At 41.5% G+C, this 24,205-nt stretch overlaps 1 protein-coding gene across 3 annotated transcripts in view; it reads left to right on the forward strand.

Annotated features, from left to right (window-relative positions):
- TXNRD1 (thioredoxin reductase 1) overlaps positions 1-20,679 on the forward strand; it is a 48,116-nt gene extending 27,437 nt beyond the window's left edge. For all 3 annotated transcript variants that reach the window (XM_038368845.2, XM_043519490.1, XM_038368868.2), the window contains 7 exons: positions 1,724-1,816; positions 4,340-4,416; positions 6,481-6,637; positions 7,452-7,559; positions 10,248-10,343; positions 13,320-13,454; positions 18,118-20,679. In XM_038368845.2, the coding sequence (XP_038224773.1) occupies positions 1,724-1,816; positions 4,340-4,416; positions 6,481-6,637; positions 7,452-7,559; positions 10,248-10,343; positions 13,320-13,454; positions 18,118-18,180 (729 nt within the window). In that variant the 3' untranslated portion in view covers positions 18,181-20,679. The remainder of the gene's footprint in view (positions 1-1,723; positions 1,817-4,339; positions 4,417-6,480; positions 6,638-7,451; positions 7,560-10,247; positions 10,344-13,319; positions 13,455-18,117) is intronic.
- The last annotated feature ends 3,526 nt before the right edge of the window (positions 20,680-24,205 follow it).

Raw genomic sequence — 24,205 nt, forward strand, 5'->3', positions numbered from 1 at the left:
TCAAAGTGCTGAATACTCTCCACTCCCATTTGAAGTCAGCAGGCACTGAGGATGCTCAGCACCTCACAAGTGCTTAGCACACTGCAGGATTGAGCCCATTCTGCATTACTTGCAGAATATACTTTTGACTGTTGCATACTGTGTCTCTGCTACCTTGCCATTAACTTCAATAGGAGCAGGATTCAGCCCTGTATCCATTCAGGAATTTACTTGGACGTTAAGTCTCAGATGACTGGGCAGATTTTCAGCAGCCATCTTCCTTGTTTTTCTTTTTGGCACTGGGTTTGAAGTTACGTACATTCCATTTTAGTATCAAGCCTTGTGTTGAATGTTGTGAGACAGCAGATGCATCAGCCTAAATCAGTGGTTTTCAAACTGCGGGTCACGACCCAGTACTGGGTTGTGGAATGTAAGGCACTGGGTCGCGGCGGCTTTGGTCAGCACTGCTGACCAGGCCATTAAAAGTCTGATTGGCAATGCTGCCTGGCTAAGGCAGGCTAGTCCGTACCTGTTCCGACACCGTGCTGCGCCCCAGAAGCGGCCAGCAGCAGGTCCGGCTCCTAGGCGGGGGGGCTATTGGGCTTCGCGCGTTACCCCTGCCCTGAGCACCAGCTCAGCACTCCCGTTGGCTGGGAGCTGGGGTTCGCACTGCCTGCAGGCAAGAGCCACACAGAGCAGCTTGCACGCCTCTGCCTAGGAGCCGGACCTGCCTCTGGCTGCTTCTGGGGCGCAGCGTGGTCCATGGTGCCAGGATAGGCTGGAAGCCTGCGTCTGCACCCCCGCTGCGCCGCTGACCGGGAGCTGCCCAAGGCAAGCCCACTCCCCAACCCCCTGCCCCAGCCCTGACCCCCCCAAACCTGGAGCCCCCTTCTGCACCCCCAATCCAGAGCCCTGACTCTCTCCCACACCCTCACCCCCTGCCCCATCCCAGAGCCCTCTCTCGCACCCCAACCCTCTGCCCCAGCCCTGAGCCCCTCCCACACCCCAAGCTCCTCATCCCCAGCTCTGTTGGGTCGCAGTCATCAACAGTTTTCTTCAACTGGATCGCCAGAAAAAAAGTTTGAAAACCATTGCCCTAAATAACACTGAGCTGATTCAATGCAACCTGTAAAATGGGTCCAGTGGCACAAAGATTTTAAGAAATTGTTAGGAAAAATCACAAGAACAGTTGTTACAGTTTATTATTTTGGGTTGCTTAGTAATTATGCAGTAAAACTGTCCCTGAAAATTTCATACCATGATAAACTTACTTGTAAAAGGCTAGGTTTTGTTTTATACACCGCCCCAGGTCAGAGGCAGCATGGAGCCTCACAGCCTCTGGGAAAGCACAGGAAGGGATTGTACTTTAGGAGGCGCAGTCTCATTCACATGGCTCAGTGAAGAGGAGGTGTGGCACTACAGAGAACTGACTGCATGGATTTGCAATCTAAATAGGTTCAGAGTCTGTTCTTTAATTTTGTTTGATTAAATGTTAGTTTCCCTTTGGTGAGAGCAGATCCTGTGTATTCATCAAAGGAAATAAAGTTCCATGGAAAATATTGTGGTATATCTTGCTTTCGAAGTGTCCATAGGAGCGTTCTCAGTATGAAGACCTAGCTGCAGTTAGATACAAAATTTCTGTCTTTCACTCTGTTATGCTAGGCTGAAAACAGCTGCAGCCTTAGTATTTTACTTCTGCATATCTCCCGTTCGGAAAGTAAAGCTTCATTTTCAAATATTGTAGATCGAACAGCTTGAGGAAGGAACTCCTGGCAAATTGAAAGTCATAGCCCAGTCCACAGACGGCAGGGAAATAACTGAAGGGGAGTACAACACTGTAAGTAATTCATAACGGTGCCTTCACATTGATAAAGAAGAGCATGGAAAAACCTTTGAGTGAACATTAAGATTTAGTGCTGCTGGAGAGATCTTCTGGAGATTCAAGTGGTTTTCGTTATTCAGGCCTTGTCTACACTACCGCGCTAAGTTGACTGAGTCACGTAGCTGGAGTCTATGTAGCTTATGTCAACTTACCGCGGTGTCTATGCTCTTCCATCAACTTACCTATTCTCATTCCAGTGAGTACCTGAGTCGACTGGAGAGTGATTTGTGGCTGATTTTAGTGGGTCTTTACTAGACCCGCTAAATCGATCCCCATTGCATCGATTGCAGCAGCGTCGATCCCCGGTAAATGTAAACATGGCCTCAATGTCAAGATGTGTTTCTTGAATATCTGCAACAGATAATGAGTAAAATTTGCAAAAGCACATAAATGACATAAGAACATGAGTCCTACTGACTTTCAAGGGAACTTAGGCTCCTTGAGCCACTTAGGTGCTTTGAAAACTTTACTCATTAGGGAGTACAGGGGTCTGCATGTGTGGAGCCATTTGCAGGATTTGGCCCTAAGGAGTTACCCATGATAAACTATTGGCAAAGGAGGATACATAATGGCTTCTACTACAACTACAGCATGCTGCTGCAATATTAGTATACAACAGATGGACACTCTAAAAACCAGACACAAATAAAGGTGATCCCTTCTCAAGACCAACTGGTGAAACAACACTTACATGAAATCACCCAATGCCTAATTCAGTGGTCCCCGAACTTTTTACCTTGTGCCTCCCCCTTGCGCCTGTCCATGTTTCCACCCCCACTGCCCCATGGGACTGGGAGCAGAGCTGCGACGGGGGGGGCGGGACAGGACGTGGACAGGAGTAAGGGGGCCAAGGCTGGCTCCAAAGCTTGGGATGGGGCCAAGAGTGGAGCCCTGGGCGCAGGACCTGCAGCCAGAACCGCGGGCGTGGGGCTGGCAGTGGGGCACAGAGCTAGAAGCTGGTGCTGGGGTCAGGAGTGGAGGTGGATGGTGCTCCCTCCTCTCCCCCTGTGGAGGACTGACCCCGGGCCCCAGCCACACCCCCGAACTTTCCTCTCCATCCCCCTGGGGGGCATGCTCCACACTTTGGGGACCTCTGGCCTAATGGCTAGGCTGAAAGACAGCTAGGGAAAGCTATACTTATTTTTAATGACACACACACAAAATATACCATTTTAGTTTTATTATATATATTTGATTGTTGCCCTTTTCAATTCACCTTTTTGCATGCCACTCATTTTCTTTTACCCTGATCCTGACAAGACTTATGCACACACAGTCAGTGAGACTACTTACAGTGCATAAAGTTAAGCCTTGTGAGATCAGGGCCTTTGATTGTAAGTGCTTGGAGGCATGGACTTATCTACCTCAATGTATGCATAGAGCCTCTGTGTATCTCAGCGTATCACACCAGGGCCTCTGGGTACTACCATAATATAAATGTTTAATAATAATTGTGTTGTGTGACATTAATTACTTACTACCCTTTTTTTCTGACTTATGCTAGTGGGAAGCCCTAGGTCTCAAAACCTGAGCCATCTCTTCATAAAGAAAAAGCTGCTGATTTCCCACCACCAATACCCCTCCCCTGACTATATCACCTTGATCTCTCCTTCCCAAGGGCTGTCATTCCATTTAGGACCAGTGAGCTAATGAGTCAGCTCAGTTAAGAATGTAATCAGTTACTCTTCTGGAGAACTAAATTTAGCTGAACCATCTGGTAGTATTGCAGCTCTGAAGTGCTCAGTCACCCAGCAGGGATGAGAGGGAGTTTTTGAACGTGTCTTCAACAGTTCTTAGTGGTTGGATGTGTGGCATTGTGAGGGCTGAAGCAACTCCTTGACCATAATTGCAGATCTTGATGGACCCTTTTTTGGGAATCTACCATGCTCAAAAAGGTGGCCAATTGGTGGGATAGGTGAAGAATTTCACCTGGCCTAGCCAACATTCTGAGCAAATGCTTGTGTAGAGATAAGTCCTCTTTGACCATCGTCTTGCTTAGGGGACATATTCAGACATAGCTACTTGGGGTTCCAGAGCTAAAACAAAAAGAGGTGACTGTTTTGCATTCTTCTTATTTGCCAACGCCTTTGAGTTTCCTAATTAAGGAAGCCTTCCATTAAAGAACTGTTGCAGACTCACGTCTTGATTTTTTTTTTAAAAAGTGTCATAATACTTCTGTGTCACAGATGAGAGAGTGGAGAGACAGGATCTGATCTGCATTTGGGGATGTTGTCTTGAGGGAAGATGTTTAACTGGGCTTAATGGTAAAAACTATCAGCTGGCACCATTAGCTCATGGAAGAGGCAGGGATTGTCTCTAACATTGTGCTTGCACAATGCTTTGCACAGTGGGATTCTGATTGGGCCTCTGGCTGCTACCATAATATAAATACTTTAATAACGTATAATAACAGATAAGTATGCAAATGCCTTTCCATGCTCTTAGGAAATCACTAATACATGCACTGATGTTTTTCAGGTGTTGTTAGCAGTAGGAAGGGATGCATGCACAAGAACAATCGGCTTAGACAAAGTCGGAGTGAAGATCAATGAAAGGTAACGACAAACTTCTTTGCAGCTTTAATGATTGTGTGGATATGATTTACTATTGCAACATTAGTTATATAAGACATAACATTTAATTTTTGAGACCTTTATTTTTCTTTCAATTTCACTTATATGGCAGTAGAAAACCTCTTAGCAAATAGCCGCCCTTTATTAAATGCACAAAAAGGACAAATACGACAGTAATGCAAACATAGTCTGTTTTACCTAGGTTCTTATACTGCCCTTGTCACCATGGTATCTCTCACTGGCTTCCAGCAGTTCATTAAGCAGCATGACTTGCATCTGTCACATGGTTCATTCTTTCTCTCATCCTCTCCCTGGGTGGAGAATTGTGTCTGCACTGTCGTGTTTTAGTAGGGATTTGTTTATTAGGTTTTTTGTTTCTTTTTTTAATGTACATGCTACTGTGTGTTTAAGTGAGAAAGCAAGGTTGAAGAAATGCACCTTGCACTTCAGGTGGAAGATAATGAGATGTGTGATGGTCCTTAATTCTTGGGGGAGTTCATTCCACAGTCTGGGACTGCCCCCACCCCTCCAATATTCTTTCTCCTGCACAGACAAGTTTCTCCCTCACTGTAAGGAGCATGTTGTGCCAGAGGAGTGGTGGTGTTGGCCATGGTATTCATCCTGAAGCTTTAGTCGATCTTTTTTAGATAGTCTGGGCTCAGCCTATGGATCGCCTTGAAGAGAAGGGCCGCAACCTAGAACTTGACCAATATTCTACGGGAAGCCAGTGTAGAGAGCAGAAAACAGCTCTGATGTGCTCACAGTAGCCCAGGTTGCTGAGGAGATGTGCTAAACTGGTTGGAGTCTCTACATCTATGGTGTCTCCATTTGTTGTTGTCTTGGGAACAGCAAAAGACACTTCCCCCCAGCCACATTCTAAAGTCCTGGTGTAAGTCATGGAGGGTGGTAGAGTTCTTAAAATAAAAAGTTACAGAATTTTTGTAATGGGAAGTGTGAAGTGACCTTTGTATAGGAGTCTATAGTGGTCCCACTATAATTCCTTCAGTCAATACTGTTGGTTGTTACCATGAGATGAACGTCTGTGCAGAATTCCTTATCTACCTTTTTCCCCTCCCTGTAATGCCAGCTGCGCTATTGACTTATTAGCAACCTAAGAATTATTAATATTTTAATAACTCATTAAATATAACATTTAAAAAAATTCTTGTTAGTTCCCCTTAGATGGGATGTTCTAGAACTCTGGTGGGCAACCTGCGGCCTATGGGCCGCATACGGCCTGTCAGGATAATATGCTGGCAGGCCGCCAGACAGTTTGTTTACATTTTGCACAGCCGCCCACAGCTCCTAGTGACTGTGGTTTGCCATTCCCGGCAAATGGGAGCTGTGGGAAGCGGCGGCCAGCACATCCCTGTGGCCCACGCCATTTCCCACAGCTCCCATTGGCTGGGACTGGTGAACCGCAGCCACTGGGAGTTGTGGGTGGCCATGCAAATGTAAACAAAGTGTCTGGCTGCCCACCAGCGGATTACCCTAATGGGCTGCGTGCGGGCCGCAGGTTGCCCACCACTGGTCTAGAAGCTTAAACTGCATGTCTGGCACTTAAAGTGGAAGACCAAGGGTTAGGGCCTCAGTAGCAACTTCTACCATCAGGTTGGATTATCAGCAATAGAGAAGTTCTGCTTCTGCTCCAAAGCTTGTGTGGGAGAATATCTCCTGTTTTGGGTCCTGGAGATTCTCTGTACCCAATGCAGCTACTGGGGGTGGGTGCTGAGAAGAGGATCTGGGTCCTGCCCTATGAGACTGTAATTCAGAAGCCTGACTACTGCTTCAAGAGTCCAGGTCCTTATCTGGTGTGTAAATTGGTGTAGCTTCGGTTGGAGAGATGCTGGTTTGCACCAGCTTAGATTCTGGCCCAAGACTGTAACATAGGGTTGTCTGGCTACTTGAATTTCTCTCAGACACCTCAGTATGTATCCTTCTGATAGAGCTAGAGGGTTTTACTTCTACGGGTTATTAATATTTTACTCCTCCAGTTTCCTCTATTGAGTTACTTCATGCCTTGTCTCTTGTTAATCTAACTTGTAGATCAGGAAAAATTCCTGTCAGTGATGAGGAACAAACTAATGTGCCTTATATTTATGCCATTGGGGATGTGTTGGAGGGCAAGCTGGAGCTCACACCAGTGGCAATCCAAGCAGGTAGATTGTTGGCTCGAAGGCTTTATGCTGGAACAACCTTAAAGGTAAGCAAGCAATTAGCATGAAGCACTGTCGTTGTTCTAACCTTTAAATGCAGCATATTGGACTATATACTCATAGCATGTTTTTTAAGCATTAGCTTTGTTTATTCTTCAGTCTCCCTCCTTTGCAAAGATGTTACTGCAGATGTGTTCTGCCTATAGTGCAGGACAAAATTAATACTTTAAGAATGCAATAAAGGTCTGATTTTTATCTAGTATAAGTGGGTTTTTTCTTTCTCTCCGAGAGTATAATAAGAAAGTAAACTGAGTCCATTTTGACTAAATTTTAGTGCTATCTTATAAATGTCAGCAATAGCCATAGTTTCATTAAACTAACTCTCATTCACAGGCAATTTAGTAAATCTGCTTATTGTCCCTAACAAGACAATAATAGGGTTTCAAGATCCTATGTGGTGCTGTTTGTTCTCAGAGCTATTTGGACTAATATTTTTAACTTCCCATCTTTGTGTTTTCATTATAATACATAACTCTAAGTTCTTTGGCATTTTAAAATGTGTATAGAACAAGGGTCTGATATATTAGTGGAGCAGCATATTTTCACTTATAGGGTCTGGATCACAACTGCGTATTTCCATTTTACATCAGTGTAACTCTGTTGAAGCCAGTGGTGTTACTCTAGAGCAACACCCTTAGGTCCTGTTGCTTTCAAAGTGATACCTTCAGAGTTATGAATTTCCCATCTTTTCTTCCTGTGTTTCAAATCTACCTGAAATGTTAACAATGCACTGATTTATAACTGGTATATTGATGATGCCAAACATGCTGACATAAAATAAATAAATTTAATCCCATACAGTGCGACTATGTGAATGTTCCAACCACAGTGTTCACTCCACTGGAATATGGAGCCTGTGGATTCTCAGAAGAGACAGCGCTGGAGAAGTTTGGGGAGGAAAATATTGAGGTAAACTGTTTTTAGTTCTTCTTTTTCATTAAAAGAAATATTTTTGAATTAAATTTTAACTTCCTACCCTCTATCAGAATGAGGGAATGTTTACACAGCAAGTAGACGCCCACAGCCAGCCTGTTCCAGCCGACCCAGGCTCGCAGGGGATGGGTTGTGGGGCCATTCCATTGCTGTGTGGACTTTCAGGCTCAGGCTAGAGCCTGGGCCTTAGGACCCTACAAGGTGGGAGGGTCCCACAGCTCGGGCTCCATCCTGAGCCCGGAAGTCTACACAGCTATGAAACAGCCCTGTGAGCCCAAGTCAGCTGGCATAGGCCAGGCATGGGTTTTTCTTTGCTGTGTAGACCTACCCTTAAGGGCAACAGGATACTAAGAATATTTTTATCGCTTTGGTTAGACCCTAAAACCTGGTGTAAACATTAGTCTGCAATTCTGGTAAACCTAGCTGCAGATGTGTTTTCTTGTTGGCAAACGGGGCTTGTGCATGAAATACTTGTAAAAATGTAATCTTTGTCCCTAGATGTAATAAGGGGATCAATTAGTGGAGGAGCGTTGACATGCAGTAAATGGTTTTTAGTGCCAAAGCTGAACTATTGGTGTAATCACAAAGTATGGCAATATACTCCTCTGCCATGGTTATTATTCCTGTTAGGCTGTTTGGACTTATCTACACAAACGCATAGTTCATGGCAAGCTGGGGTGTAAGTCTACCTCGCACTAGCCTGCCACCCACTGTCAGTGTGGATCCTGCTGCTATGCATTCTTAGTTCTTTAGTGCACTTTGATCTACCCTGCTTTGAAATGGCATCAGGGTCAGCATGGACTCTTAGGGCAGATCTACACTATGGGGTTAAGTCGACCTAAGTTATGCAACTCCAACTACATGACTAACTTAGTTGGAGTCGATGTACCTTAGGTCGACTTATTGGGGTGTCTGCACTGTACTGGGTCCATGGGAAAATTCTCTCGTCAACTTAACTTACACTTCTCGTTCCGATGGAGTACTGGAGTCAACAGGAGAGTGATCTGCGGTTGATTTAGCGGATCCTCACTAGACCTCGCTAAATTGACCCCCGGTGGATCGATCGCCACAGCATCGATCAACGGTAAGCGTAAATACCCTTAGTGTAGCAGGCTGGTCAGAGGTGGATTTACACCTCAGCCTGCTGCAAGCTAGATGGTTCTATAGACAAGCCCTAGGGCCCTGATTGTACAAACACACACATACTTAATTTTATTCAGGGGAGTAGTCCCACTGAGATTGCTCATGGGAGTGAAATTGAATATGTGTAAGAATTTGTAGGATTGGGCCCTAAAACAGTAAAATATTCTACAAACCACAGAGTAGAAAAAAGAAAAAAATCTTTGCAAGAATCTGGCAGTGAATGGTGTCTTCTCATTGATATAATTTTGGGAGCAAGACCTGGGTGAATGATTATGTAAGGACTGGTTCATAAATTAGCAACTTTTAATAGAATAAAGCTAAGAAGATTTTTAAGAGAACTGTGTGGAAAAAGAATATGAGTTGACACACAATGGCCCCTTCCCCCTCCCCCCCTTTTCTGGCCACTAGAAGATAGCTGAAATTCTCATTTGCACACACACCTTCAGTTTATGTTCACAAAACCCAGTCTGTGGAAGCCCCCAAACTGGATGTGGAATCTTGGACCCTTAACTGTGAAAAATGCACTTGAAGTTTTAGAAGACTTTTTTTTTTTTTTTTTTAAATTTGATCGAGGAGGCAAAAAGACTTTCAATGTCATTTGTAACCTGGCTGACTTCTAATTTGGATAATTACAATTTCCTTAGCACTTAGTTGCACCTGTACTCTCCTTTTCTTTGTCCTCTAAACATTTTTTAGAGGTGGTCTTGAGCTGCCTTTCACCCCTGAAATGGCTAAATTTCAGTGTTGAGTGACAACATCTTTCTATATATGTAGTTTATAAAGTGCCTTAGAACCTTACTTATGTGAAATGCATTAAATCAGTTCTCTCCTGATTGTTGAGGGGCATATGTTCAGTTTTTTTCTCAGTAAGCTGCAGTTAATTAAACTCTTGTCATCTAATAATTCATTTACAGTTATCTGATAGTAGAGCTGCACTGTTACGCAGAGAACTCCAGGAGGGATTGTGCTTTACAAAATACAACCACTCCCAGAGCTTCCAGGGGACTGGGAAACCTGATCCCCTCTTAGAACTCAACCAGCAGTTCAGACAGTTGTAGAGGAGGGACAGGATCATGGTCCATTCTGCCCCCCATCCTTCCCACTTCAGGTTGATGTGCACCCAGATGACTCGGAAGGTGCATTCCGCAAGCACAGGACTCTGAATATTCCTTTCCTTTGTACTTGGTGTGCCTCCCCTCATACCTTTTTTTTAGGAAATCTTGTCTCTATATGGCTTAAAGTATTCCAAGTTTTGTATGCTTGGATAATTGTCAATTAACATATTAGTAAATGATTTATGCTTGCATTGCATCACAGTTTGTACTCATTTTTAAGAACTATAAGGGTGAGAATTTCAAAAGTGCCCCTTGTCAGCCTAATTCTGCTCCTGCTGAAGTCAGCAGTAAAACTCCCCATTGACTTCAGCAGGTGCAGAGTTAGTTCAATGCTGAGCACTTTTGAAAAGCCTACCTAGCACCATAAACTTATAAAACTTGTTTAAAGTCCTTATTGTATTTCTAGGTTTACCATAGTTATTTCTGGCCACTGGAGTGGACTGTCCCATCTAGAGACAACAACAAATGCTATGCAAAGATAATCTGCAATATTCAAGATAATGTAAGTGCATTTTTTTCCTCATGAGGAAACAGGAGTTGGCTAGTCATTTTAGGGGCCACAGTGAAAGGGATAAGTAGTTTTTCCTATTTGTTAAAAATAAATATCCTTCAGTTTGTCACTAATCTACCTTTTGAATATTATTAAACATTTCTAATAATATGTACCAAAGATTTATAGAAAAATGGCCATTTAACAGACTATATGACTGACATTTGTACATAGTAGTTTTCAATAAGGATAAAAAATATTGGTAGTTATCACTAGAAATGTTCATTATATTTCAAAAGTAGGTATATAAACTATTAGTAATGCTACATAACTCTTACACTTTTTTAAAAAGTCATCCTGTTCTTCCTCTAGGAGATGCATCTCCCTTAAATCAAGGTCAGCCAGAATCCATCAAATTTCTTCTCCTTACAAATCCATGGGTTAGTTTTGAACCCTCGAGATGACTATAACAGGATTTCTCTGTCTTGCCCTCACAAATCTTATTTTAAATGATAATGCTAAGATTAACCTGCCATAGTAGGGATAAAACTACCACCCTTCACTACTACAGACCTCTACAGAAGCTGTTAAACCATTAAGTAGATTATAAACCATTTAGAAGAATCAGCATTCCCAGCTGTAAGTGAGCAAGATCTGTTTAAGAGCTGAGTTGGACTTTAATTATTAACAAGTCTCTCCCTTGCCTTTAACTTTTTCTACTGTGACAGTATCTTTGTTACTAGATATTGGCATCTAGCAACTAATATGAGCAAATGTCCATAAAATCTATTTTATCTAGCTACTCTTATCCATGTTGTCTAATGTACCTGTGGTAATTTTAAGGATCCTACCACAAGCTTATGGTGTCTAAATAACTATCTCATTTCTAAAGTGCCCATCACCATAGTATTTAAGCTCCACTTTTTGGAGATCACCTTTACACCCATGTTGATCCTGTGATAGAACTGGGGCTATAGGGCCTGATCCAAAATCCATTGAAGTAAATGGAAAGACTCCCATTAACTTCAGTGGACTTTGAATCAGGTCCTTTGCTTTGTTCACATTTTATTGTCCTGAAAATTGTAAATGAGTTTAATTATCTATAGGGTTAGAGGTTTCCAGGATGAAAATTGAGAGCATTAAATATTTAAGTTTGTACCTGAAACTCTTATTAATACATTGTCATAAAAAAAGATAATTGAAAATAGATATACTTTAGGTTTTACCCATTATCTTATCCTTGAAATAGCTCATAGGTAACAAGCCCAGAGGTGCTCACTAATGAGGAAAAATAATCTTTAAACTCAAATCACAAATTGTGTGTCCTGTAGTTAGCAGAAGCAGATAGCCTTTGATATCCAACAGGATTGCTATGGCATGAAAACAAAGACACAGAACCTTAGCTTGCATAAATCACATAATTCCATCAAAGTCCATGGAGCTATGGCAATTTATACCAGCTCAGGATGTAAAATATTTTATAAATCAGATTTGTTGTTCTCTCGGTAGTACGGAAAGGAGCTATACTAAAATGTTTCTAGATATTTTTAATTTGGACACTGGCGTATGCTAGAGAAACGGAGTATGCAGTGATAGTAGTTTTCTTGTGACTATCTGCCTAGTCTGTTTCAGCAATCACCAGAGATGTTATCTATTGGTCGTAGTTAAGGCTACGGGTATTTTGGCACAGGTATTTTTATTAAAAGTCACGGACAGGTCATGGGCAATAAATAATAAAATAACAGAAATGAACATAGGGCTGGCATTAGGGGGTAGCAAGTAGGGCAGTTGCCCTGGGCCCCCATGCCACGGGCCCCACGAAGCTAAGGGGCAGAAGGGCTCAGGCTTCAGCCCTGGGCAGCAGGACTTAGGGCTTTTGACTCTGGCTTTGGGCCCAGGTGGCGGGGCTCAGGCTTCAGTCTCCTAGTAACCTGACATCACATCCATGAGCCGATGTTTTGATTTATGACCTTTTGCACAGAATATGTTTTACTTGTCGGTGAATATATTTGCCCAGCAGAAATCATTCAATTCCGTCAATCCAGTTAGAAAAGCTAAATAGAATTATATATACATGTTTCTTGTGGTGTTACACTTAATGTTACTTAACTGCTAAACTGGAAGTTGTAAAATTTAATTTTTATTGAGATGATTCAAAACAAACACACAGTAAATGAACAACTAACACTGGCCCTGGTATTGCAATATGCTTGATATACACATATGCTTATCTTCACTTAGGTGAGTAGCCCATTGAAGTCAGTGGAACAGCTCATCTGAGTAAAAGTTAAACACACTGTCTTTAATAATAAGAAAATCTTCAAGACTATCTGGGTATAAACTGGCCACCAGGAAGTTTAGACTTGAAATTAGACAAAGGTTTCTAACCATCAAAGGAGTGAAGTTTTGGAATAGCCTTCCAAGGGAAGCAGTGGGGGCAAAAGATCTATCTGGCTTTAAGATTCTACTTGATAAGTTTATGGAGGAGATGGTATGATGGGATAATGTGATTTTGGTAATTAATTGGTCTTTAAATATTCAGGGTAAATAGGCCTAATCCCCTGAGATGGGATATTAGATGGATGGGATCTGAGTTACCCAGGAAAGAATTTTCTGTAGTATCTGGCTGGTGAATCTTGTCCATATGCTCAGGGTTTAGCTGATCGCCATATTTGGGGTTAGGAAGGAATTTTCCTTCAGGGCAGACTGGACATTTAAGAAGAGGCCCTGGAGGTTTTTCGCCTTCCTCTGTAGCATGGGTCACTTGATGGAGGATTCTCTGCTCCTTGAAGTCTTTAAACCACGATTTGAGGACTTCAATAGCTCAGACATAGGTGAGGTTTTTCGTAGGAGTGGGTGGGTGAGACTATGGCCTGTGTTGTGCGGGAGGTCAGACTAGATGATCAGAATGGTCCCTTCTGACCTTAGTATCTATGAATCTAAGAGAATAAATGTACAAGGCTACTTGAATTGATTTTCTTTATTTAGGAGCAAGTTATCGGTTTCCATGTGCTTGGTCCAAATGCTGGAGAAGTTACCCAGGGGTTTTCAGCAGCCATCAAATGTGGACTGACAAAAGCGCAGTTGGACAACACAATAGGAATTCATCCAGTTTGTGCAGAGGTGTGTATTCACTGTCTATTATTGTGTGGTATCGCTAAACAAAAAATACATAAGGTTAGATTTTCTTATGCAGTGCAGCCCCTTTGCACTGCAGTGCCAGATGATGTGATCGTAAAGCTAGCACATCCAGCCCCAGGGGGATCACACCTGATTATGCCATCTTGCTTTAGCCAGCACAGGGGGATCTTCTGATAGAGGAGAGCAGGCATCTCCCTCCTTCCTGCTGCCAGCACATGAGGGGAAAGAGTGCTAATGTAAGAGCTCCCATACCTGCCCTACTCCACCAGAAGATCTCTCTTTCTGATCCTCAACCTTATGGACATTAACAGCCATCATAAATCAAAGTATCCCTAAGATGCTCTAACTCAGAGCACAGGGACCAGTCTAATAAAGGATCAGGGATAGTTCAAGAATGAACTTTAAGCCTGCCCATAGCTACTTCCACCCTTACACTCCCCAGCTTGCACTATGCACATTTTGGCCATAGCTGAGAATCTGTCTCACAGCCTTTTATTTTGGGGTCTCGGGGGAAGATGTTGGAAATCTTCAAATAATTAGTCTATAAAAATGAAGTTTGGTTTCTACTCAAAGTTTTGATTTGAATTTTGGATGACCAGGAATTTCAGATACTAAAGTTTTGACTGTATATAAAGACTCAGGGTTTTTCTTCACATATGTTTAATTCTTTAATTATTTAATGTCAATGGTCTGCCATGATGTAGTGTCTCCTCTGTCTGAGAGTAGAGAATTCTCCTCATGCTCTGACTCTCAGAAATCTGTATATGGAGGCTTCAAATATTTATTTCTGCTAATTGGTTATCAAAGCTAACATTTCAGGTTGATCTAAGTACTTAAAATAGACTTATAAAGTGGTATTCGAGAGAGAGAGAGAGAACAACTACTTAATGATTTTTCTCTTAAATTTTGCCTCTCCGGAGATTTTTTTCTTTATTCAGTTCATGTGTCTGACTCCAAGTAAAGAAGCATGAAAAGGAGCAAAATCATTTGCTAGTGTAAATCAGTGACGTTCCATTGGAGAGTGCCTATTTACACCAGCTGAGGATTTCCTCTAAGGCTAGACATATGCTGCAATTAAAAACCTGTGCCTGGTCTGTGCCAGCTGACTTGGGCTCGGGCTAAGGAGCTGCTTAATTGCGGCATAGACGTTTGGGCCCGGGCTGCAGCCTGGGTTCTGGAACCTGAGAATCCAGGCTGCAGCCTGATCATGAACATCTATGCACGAGCAGCTATAGGTGTCTAATTGCAGTGTAGACATACCCTAAGCCATTTTAACTCTTGAATCTGTCCGTGGGTCTTGGACTGAATCTGTGTCCTTAAGTACATATTTTAGCTACAAGCTGTAATATTATAAAATTCCAGAGATCTGCAAAAGTAGCCCCATCCACTTGTCTGTGCTATTTGTATGTTATGTTTTCAGCATAATGCAAGGTAGGTCAAGATGACAGCCTTTGTGAATGTAACAGATTGGCAGATACCCGAGTGATTTCAGAGCATCCACGGGAAAGGTTTTACCTTTCTCTGTAACATCATGTTATAATGGAGTTCTTATAAACCCTCAAAGAAAGGAAAACAAGTTCTCATTTTATCAGAGGCCTTTTCCTGGTAGACGGCTGAGTCGGAGTCTTCACACCTGTGAATTCAAATGGAGCATTAGCATATGCAGTGTGAAGATACATTATGATTATCATTCTATTTTGGACATCTGAGCTGCTAAAATTGAAAATGAATTAGAATGATTAGACGTAAGTTGGTGAGGTAATTTCAGCTAATTATGTTTATTTGGAGAGGAGTTGGGGAGAGAATCATCTGAGGAGGAACATGCAAATTAAAAGCTCCAGAGGGTTGTGATAATTTTGTAGTCAAAAGGTTTTTGCTCCTCTTACTAAATCTCATCTCTTATTCAGCCACCACCAACAACAAAAAAATCAAAAAATTTGTTGGCATTTTGTAGGTACTGAGTGTTTTGGGACAAATAGAACAATGAATAATCTCAGCCTGCTTTCTATGTTTTATATATTTATAAACATGCTAAAGGAAAGGAAATTACTATCACTTTTCTGCACAGATGTATCACCAATTTATTTAGGACCAGATACTGCCACTCTCAGTAACTTCCAGTAGCATCTCATTTCACAAGCGGTCTTCTGACAAGTACAGAGGTATTCAGCATGAATATTTTGCTTTTATAAATTAGAGCCAGATTTTGCTTCTCTTACTCACTCTACAAAACAGGCTCTTGAAATCAATGAGACTGTTTGTAGAGACAAGTGCTACTCAGCGTGAGTATAGATGGCAGAAACTGGGTCTTAATGAGACCTGGTTTTAAGAGAGACTGAATTGTAGTAATTAAAAATGTTGGTATTTACAATTCAGGCAAATCTTCCTTTTAAAAACTGGCATGACTCAGCTAGTTCACTAAATGAGTGCTTTCCATTTATTGGATCTATAGCCTTGTCTTCACTTGTACAGCTAACAAGCTCTCAGTTGAAAAGTCATGTTTCCAGTAACTCAGATAGATCCCAGCTGGTTTGCTTTAGTCAAAAAGCTATGCAGAGACAGCAGCTAGACCTAGCCGGTACACATAGAAGTTGGGGTCAAGACCAAGAAGGAAAAACAGATAAAGCTAGCACATTTTAATCTTGATTTTCATTTCAAAGTGACTTCAACAATGTAGTGCAATCAAAGTCCACTTGAAATGAAAATGAAAATTAAGATGCGCACATATTGCATTGGAGAATTAGAAGCCCTATTTCAAACCCAGTCCCTTAGCTTAAATATATCCTCTTTCTTTTCACTATACATTAAGGTAGTTTCTTGCATGTATCTGAATTTCTTATTGGTACGTAGTGTTTTATTTGCTTACAGAGGGAGGATGTTGTGTATCATTTATTGATGCTATTCTCCAAAGAGCTGTTAGCAGTCTGTATACACCAAGGCTTCAACTTACTGAACTTTAAGGCTTTCAAATCTCTATTAACTGCAGACATTTCAATCTTATTTGCATGGCTGAAATGTGCAGATACTCTGTTCTGTTCTCAGTTTATTCTTCCTCAGAGATGACTTTGATGCCAGCTAATTACTGTAGCTTTGAACCATTTAGATAGAAGTGGTTTTGATTTCCTGTAATCCTTCCTGTATTATATGTGTGCAAAACAACAACATCAGTTGTGTAGTAAACCTTAACTACTAACTGAGATAATTTGTTGGATTTCATGCAACTTATTTTTCTTCTAGAATTTCAGTATTTTTTCATTTTACAAAAACTACTCTTGAACATCTTTATTTTTAATGTAAGTTTCAGGAAAGCACCAAGAGTCCTCACTTTGTAGACTAGATCTACAAAGGGTTCTTAGCTATTGTCTGGGGGGGAAAGAGAGAGAACCTTTACAAAGTGCATTGAGAATATTTTTCCTTCAGCATCATGTTAGAGCAGCTTGAATCCAAGAGAACTACATTGGAAGAGTTGTGCTCATGGATTTTTCATTTTTTGGGGAACTGTTTGAGCTCCTTCAGTCAAAGATATAGTTAAAAAGAGCCTGGTCCTGAAATATGTGGGATACCTCCATTAAAGTTTATTATTATTATTTTATTTGTATTACAGTAGCATGTAAGGGGCCCAATGTGCGAGGCACTATATAAACCCATAGTAAGAGATAGTCCCTGCCCCACAGTGCTTGTAGTCTTGTAGATAAGACAGACAAGAAGTATGAGAGAGGGACACACAAAAGCAGAAGATTGTAAACTGAGGCATGGAGAGGTTAAGTGACTTGCCCAAGGTCACAGAGGAAAAGTGTGTCAGAGTAGGGAATGGAACACAGGTTTCCTGGAGTCCTTGTCCAGTGCCAATATCATTTTTGGCCTTCAACAGGCAAGTTGCTGGGGAAGAATTTCCTCCTTGCAGGTACTATGTTGGGCCACAATAGGTGTCCCTATACTGGCCCTTCCCCAGACGAACGTTTGTGCCATGGGCAGTAGACGTTGAGGCCTTAGTGTATATTCCCATGGCCATTCTGGCTTGTACCGCAAATGATAGGAACCCCAAGGTATGCTGCCATAAATTAAAGCAGCCTCCAGGACTGTTCTAAATTACGCTGGTTGGCATTTTAGCCCCAGAACCAGGCAGACACAAAATTAGCTTAAAACCATCATTCTCTTCCCCTTGCCCAGGACTTCTGGAGACATAGCACAGAATTCCAGTGTATGTGTCGGAATGGTAGCCACATCTTCTCCACGCTTCCTAAAGCAGGAGTTCCAATCACCAGATCCTGGTCAGCACAAGTGCTGTAAATCCTAATCCATAATATCTAGAGCTGGAATTGGTTCCAGAATTAAATTTGATGTGATATCTTAACTAACGTGATATCTTAATTTACCATATTAAGATAAAAGTGGTAGAAAGCCATGTGACTTTCCCTCAATCATTTCTTCTTGACCACAAAAATAAAAACCCAAAGAAAAGTGGTGAAGACAAGAGGTGTGTACTGTGAAGCAATGAGGATGTTAAATGAATCTTTGCTATTGCAATATACTACTTTGAATAAGAAATGCTATTGTTGTAGCATTATTCCTTATATATCTGAGTGCCATCCTCCTTGGGATTCATTTCACTATACTGAAAACATTCTTGCTTCCTTCCTCTCAGATATTCACCACGCTGTCAGAGACTAAGCGTTCTGGTGGAAATATCCTTCAGTCTGGCTGCTGAGGTTAATCACCCCCATTGTTGCTGCATTTGCCAGAGACTGACTTTCATCACCATGGTTGACTTGTGCAAGGCAGAAGAAAACATCTCCAAACAAGCCGTCATCATCATCCTTAGCAGCAGTGGGCACCCCCTTGACCAAAGCATTCACTTAACTGAATGAATGAGAAAAGCACACTGGGAGTTGTTAGTCACTCGTGATGATTGGATGGCAATCGGCAAAACAGTGGGAGTATTTAACATCAAGCTGCTGCATGGCAAGGCATCTACAGGATGCTTCCATGATGTCGCAGCCTAAACCCAGTGTTTTCTGGTAGGCAGCGATGGAAGAACTGCTGGCACAGTTTGATAACCCTTTTTCCCTAAATGAAGAGCTTCCTAATTTAAATGTGTTACCACGAGTACTGATAGTTCTATGGTGTCTCTGATATATTGCATTATAAAACAGTATGATGGTGACTCTTCCTCAGTGAGCCTGCATATCATCATCATCATCATCAGATCACAGTTATGCAGCAGGTAAAGTATGAGTATAGAGGAGTGATCTTATCTCATGTTTCATTCTGAGTCGCAAAATAGCCTGTCACGTACATTTAGCCATAATTAGCAATATCTAGTCTAGCAAGTCTTTTTTGGCTTCCAAAAATCCTAACACCAAAACTAATCCCTCATAATTTGTTATTTTAGAGACGACTACTTGTTACCATGGTTGCCCTTGTACTAGCCTCCGAGAAAGGAAAATGTTTATCTCAGAAAGGCCTTGCCTACACGGGAAAGCTTTTTTGGGGGTATCTTTAGTTTTTTGGCATAAACTGCTTTCCATCCAGACTCAAATGATCTTGTGGGGCATTATCTTGCATCTTATCCCTCTAATTAACCCATTTGGGAAGTGACATAATTCTGTTTTGGAATGTGTTATACCGCTGTAAGATTAGTGTGGCCATATCCCTGTTTTGAAATAGCTATATCGCATCAGGTAGTCCTCCCACTGCTATCCCACTCTGCATTACTTTGTATCTGGATTGGCTTGTCTGATTACATATGCACTTTCCACTAGAACTGGGACCAAAACTACTTTTTGTCCAAAAAATGCAGATTTGGATCAACCAAAACATTTTGCTAATTCATGTTGAATTCGCCGAATTGTTTTTGTCAGGAGCAAAAAAATTCTAAAATAATCAAAACACTTTGTTTCAACATTTTCTGAATGAGGTGTTTCATTTTTTTTATTCAAAATTATTTTGCAGTTTGAATTTTACCTCAAAATCATTTTAAAATTTTTGGGGGAAAAACCCAGACCACATCCTCAAACAAAACATTTAATTCAACCTGAAACAATTCCCCCCCCCGACTTTACGGTTCACCCACAAAACTAAAAAATGACTTATTTGCACAGCCCTGTATCCTCCACTGTATCCGGTATTTAAAGTGTATGTGCTTGGTGAGGGAGTGGAGGGGGGACATGGTGGTCTAAGGGGTTGCAGACCTGGGGGGGGGGGAAAGAAAATTTAAAAAAAAACGAGCTAGGTTGCTGAGGGGCACACCTCAAGCACTGTTTTACCAAAGCTGCTGTTCCCAGATTATGATGGACCCCCCCCCCCCACACACACTTTTTCAGACCAATTTAAGCACTGACTGCATGTTGATTGGCCGTCCCTATCTCTTTTTATATACTGGCAGACACACAAGTGCATCTGTGTCTCTCCAGTTTGGGGCAAGTTCACAGACCCTGAGTCCATTGCACCCTCATGTGGTTGCATCAGGAGACTGAAGAATTCCTGGCCTTGCAGGGAGAAAAGTACATTGTCTCATCTTTTCAGGAGTCACTAGAATGCCAAGATTTACCAGCAGCTAGCAGAGCAAATGCAGGCGAAAGGGGTATTCCCAGGATATGTGCCAGTGTGGCACCAAAACCAAGGAGCAGTGGCAGAATTACAAAAACAAAGGTCTGTTAATGCCCCTAGCATATATGCATGCTATGGGGAGCTGGACTGAAGTAACTGCTTAGTTTTATCCTCTTGCTCTAGAACCATCCATGTGGTGTCACAATTGTGGTGATCCTTCATCTCTTCCAACACCACCTGCCTACGCAGTTAACACACATGAGCACCCTGTTTGCATTAATGATGGTCAGGATTGCTGTACTCAGCAGTGCTTCCTCCATGCTGCCTGACAGCAGTTTGAAAACTCATTTGAAACTAAAACAGTTTGAAAATCGTATTGGCTAGTGAAAAACAAGCAAATTATGGGTTACAGTGGAAGGAATCAACTACCATGTTCCAGTAGTCCTGTAGATTCCCATAGGTATCCCACAATCCAAAACAATAAACAACCCACAGTGTATTGAGCCTAGCAACAGAACATTGTACCCTGGGACACCTGCTCAGACAGCTTGTGTGCGTATTTCAAAAAACACAAAGGAAGTTGCTTAAGCCACTTTAGACAAAGCAGTGTGAATGCACTCTTTCAAGTTAGCTATATTTGTATAGTTGAGTAAATAAAAAGGAAAAAAAAAACCCTGTCAATCTTTCTTGTGTAGACAAGACCTAAAACTGTCCTCATTTCCATATGTGCATTGTTTATATCTGATTAAGAAAATTATATATTTAAAATAGACTATATAAGTGGTGCACTGGCCTTGCACTGGGCTTCTGCACAGGGTGAATATCACCATTTTCTATTAAGAAGCTTCTAATAGTGTTGTAAATTATTTTTATAAACTCGTATACTTAACTGAAGGATTTTTTATGCTTTATACCATATAAAACAATGTGTATTTTTCCTTGGCCAGTTTATGACAGCAAATAGAATGTTTGCTTGAAGTGCTACTCCTTTTGATGCACTCCTGAGTGAAGAAACTATAGCTTAGCAAGACATACATTTTTAAGACCAGAAAAGGCCACTTTGATCATAAACCTTTGCATCATTTTATTTCAGTCTTTTGATTTTTGAGCAGTATGTTAGATATTTTCAGAAAAATGCAGGGTTTTTTCCCCAGTGCATATCAAGCAAATAAGGACATGTTTTTAAAATGTAAGGAATGAAAAATTAGAAGCCTACTTTTCACTAACATTAGGAGCATTTGTGTTCCTAATGCTCTAGATGTCACATATATAAGACCAGAAAATATAGTGAGTAGAGTTTCACACTAGGTAGGTCCTCGAACTCAAACATTTAGACACATGGACAACTACTTAATGCGTTGTCTCCTGAAGACAGACATTTAATTATATGAATAAGTTCCATGTGTACTCAAGCATTTGCAGGACTGGGCTATAGATTATAAATCCTTCTTTACTGATTAATTTGCTAAATAATAATTTTTGGTGTACATTTTCAAAGCTGCTGATTTTTATATTTTAAATAAGACAACTGAACTGTGAAAACATTAATACTTTCTCCAGATTTTTCTCTCCAATATTATTTTTATTGTGGGTCTATGCATGGTGAAAGAGGCGTATAATTTATGAAGATATCATATAAGGCTACGTTAAAGGCCAAAACAAAATCCTTTGAATTAATATCAAATTAAATATACATTTTATTATAAAATCATGGAAATATACTAGAAAATGTAATAAATTAAACTATTTATATTCCACTCGTGTCCTGCTCTTTATTTCATTAGTCATTAACATTTTTGGATCTCCTACATGAATACAAGCCAAATTTCTCCAAAGGTATTTCATGTCAAAAATGTAGAGATTCAGTATTTTGTAAAGTTTCAGTGCTTAATTAGCAGGTTTTATCTAATGAGATTAAAATTTTTACTGTTTTTAATTCTCTTCCACTTATCTTTACCCATCCTGGTGTGACCTGTTAGAACAACCCTAACCTGTACATGATTGTAGTATTCAGAGAGATTTGCTGATGGTGATGCCTCCCTCTTTCAGATCAAAACACTACAGTTTTTTGTTCTGTAATCAGAAGGTTGCTTTCTTGGGCTTAATTGTCAGATGCCCTCTGACCTCTTTTAGCCCCCTTATGGACTCACATTTTCTGGAGTTGGGGTAGGAAGCAGCTGCTGCTGGCAGAGCTACTACTGTCTCACTCACGGAGATGGGCAAGGATTGGACAAACAAGAGGGGGGAATGGACAGAGTATTGGCTCCACATTCCCATGCACCAGCCAGCACAGCTAGGCTGGTGAAGAGGGAAATTAGGTGGTGCCAGATATAGTGCTGGTGCAGTTTACTTATCTTATAAAACAAGGAATAAGAAAGGACCCTCGGGTATGAGAGCTACACACTGCCCCTACTAAGGGCTTTTGATCACTCCCAATCTAGCTCACAGGTTTCAGAGTAGCAGCCGTGTTAGTCTGTATTCACAAAAAGAAAAGCAGTACTTGTGGCACCTTAGAGACTAACAAATTTATTAGAGCATAAGCTTTCGTGAGCTACAGCTCACTTCATCGGATGCATTTGGTAGAAAAAACAGAGGAGAGATTTATATATATATATATATATATATAGAGAACATGAAACAATGGGTTTATCATACACACTGTAAGGAGAGTGATCACTTAAGATAAGCCATCAGCAGCAGCGGGGGGGGGGGGGAAGGAGGAAAACCTTTCATGGTGACAAGCAAGGTAGGCTAATTCCAGCAGTTAACAAGAATATCACAGGAACAGTGGGGGGTCGGGTGGGGGGGAGAAATAACATGGGGAAATAGAAAAGGAGTACTTGTGGCACCTTAGAGACTAACAAATTTATTAGAGCATAAGCTTTCGTGAGCTACAGCTCATGATGAAGTGAGCTGTAGCTCACGAAAGCTTATGCTCTAATAAATTTGTTAGTCTCTAAGGTGCCACAAGTACTCCTTTTCTTTTTGCGAATACAGACTAACACGGCTGCTACTCTGAAACATGGGGAAATAGTTTTACTTTGTGTAATGACTCATCCATTCCCAGTCTCTATTCAAGCCTAAGTTAATTGTATCCAGTTTGCAAATTAATTCCAATTCAGCAGTCTCTCGTTGGAGTCTGTTTTTGAAGCTTTTTTGTTGAAGGATAGCCACTCTTAGGTCTGTAATCGAGTGACCAGAGAGATTGAAGTGTTCTCCAACTGGTTTTTGAATGTTATAATTCTTGACGTCTGATTTGTGTCCATTCATTCTTTTACGTAGAGACTGTCCAGTTTGGCCAATGTACATGGCAGAGGGGCATTGCTGGCACATGATGGCATATATCACATTGGTAGATGCGCAGGTGAAGGAGCCTCTGATAGTGTGGCTGATGTGATTAGGCCCTATGATGGTATCCCCTGAATAGATATGTGGACAGAGTTGGCAACGGGCTTTGTTGCAAGGATAGGTTCCTGGGTTAGTGGTTCTGTTGTGTGGTGTGTGGTTGCTGGTGAGTATTTGCTTCAGATTGGGGGGCTGTCTGTAAGCAAGGACTGGCCTGTCTCCCAAGATCTGTGAGAGTGATGGGTCGTCCTTCAGGATAGGTTGTAGATCCTTGATGATGCGTTGGAGAGGTTTTAGTTGGGGGCTGAAGGTGATGGCTAGTGGCGTTCTGTTATTTTCTTTGTTGGGCCTGTCCTGTAGTAGGTGACTTCTGGGTACTCTTCTGGCTCTGTCAATCTGTTTCTTCACTTCAGCAGGTGGGTATTGTAGTTGTAGGAATGCATGATAGAGATCTTGTAGGTGTTTCTCTGTCTGAGGGGTTGGAGCAAATGCGGTTATATCGTAGTGCTTGGCTGTAGACAATGGATCGAGTGGTATGATCTGGATGAAAGCTAGAGGCATGTAGGTAGGAATAGCGGTCAGTAGGTTTCCGATATAGGGTGGTGTTTATGTGACCATCGCTTATTAGCACCGTAGTGTCCAGGAAGTGGATCTCTTGTGTGGACTGGTCCAGGCTGAGGTTGATGGTGGGATGGAAATTGTTGAAATCATGGTGGAATTCCTCAAGGGCTTCTTTTCCATGGGTCCAGATGATGATGTCATCAATGTAGCGCAAGTAGAGTAGGGGCATTAGGGGACGAGAGCTGAGGAAGCGTTGTTCTAAGTCAGCCATAAAAATG

The sequence above is a fragment of the Dermochelys coriacea genome, chromosome 1 (genome assembly GCF_009764565.3).
Source record: "Dermochelys coriacea isolate rDerCor1 chromosome 1, rDerCor1.pri.v4, whole genome shotgun sequence".
NCBI lineage: Eukaryota > Metazoa > Chordata > Testudines > Dermochelyidae > Dermochelys > Dermochelys coriacea.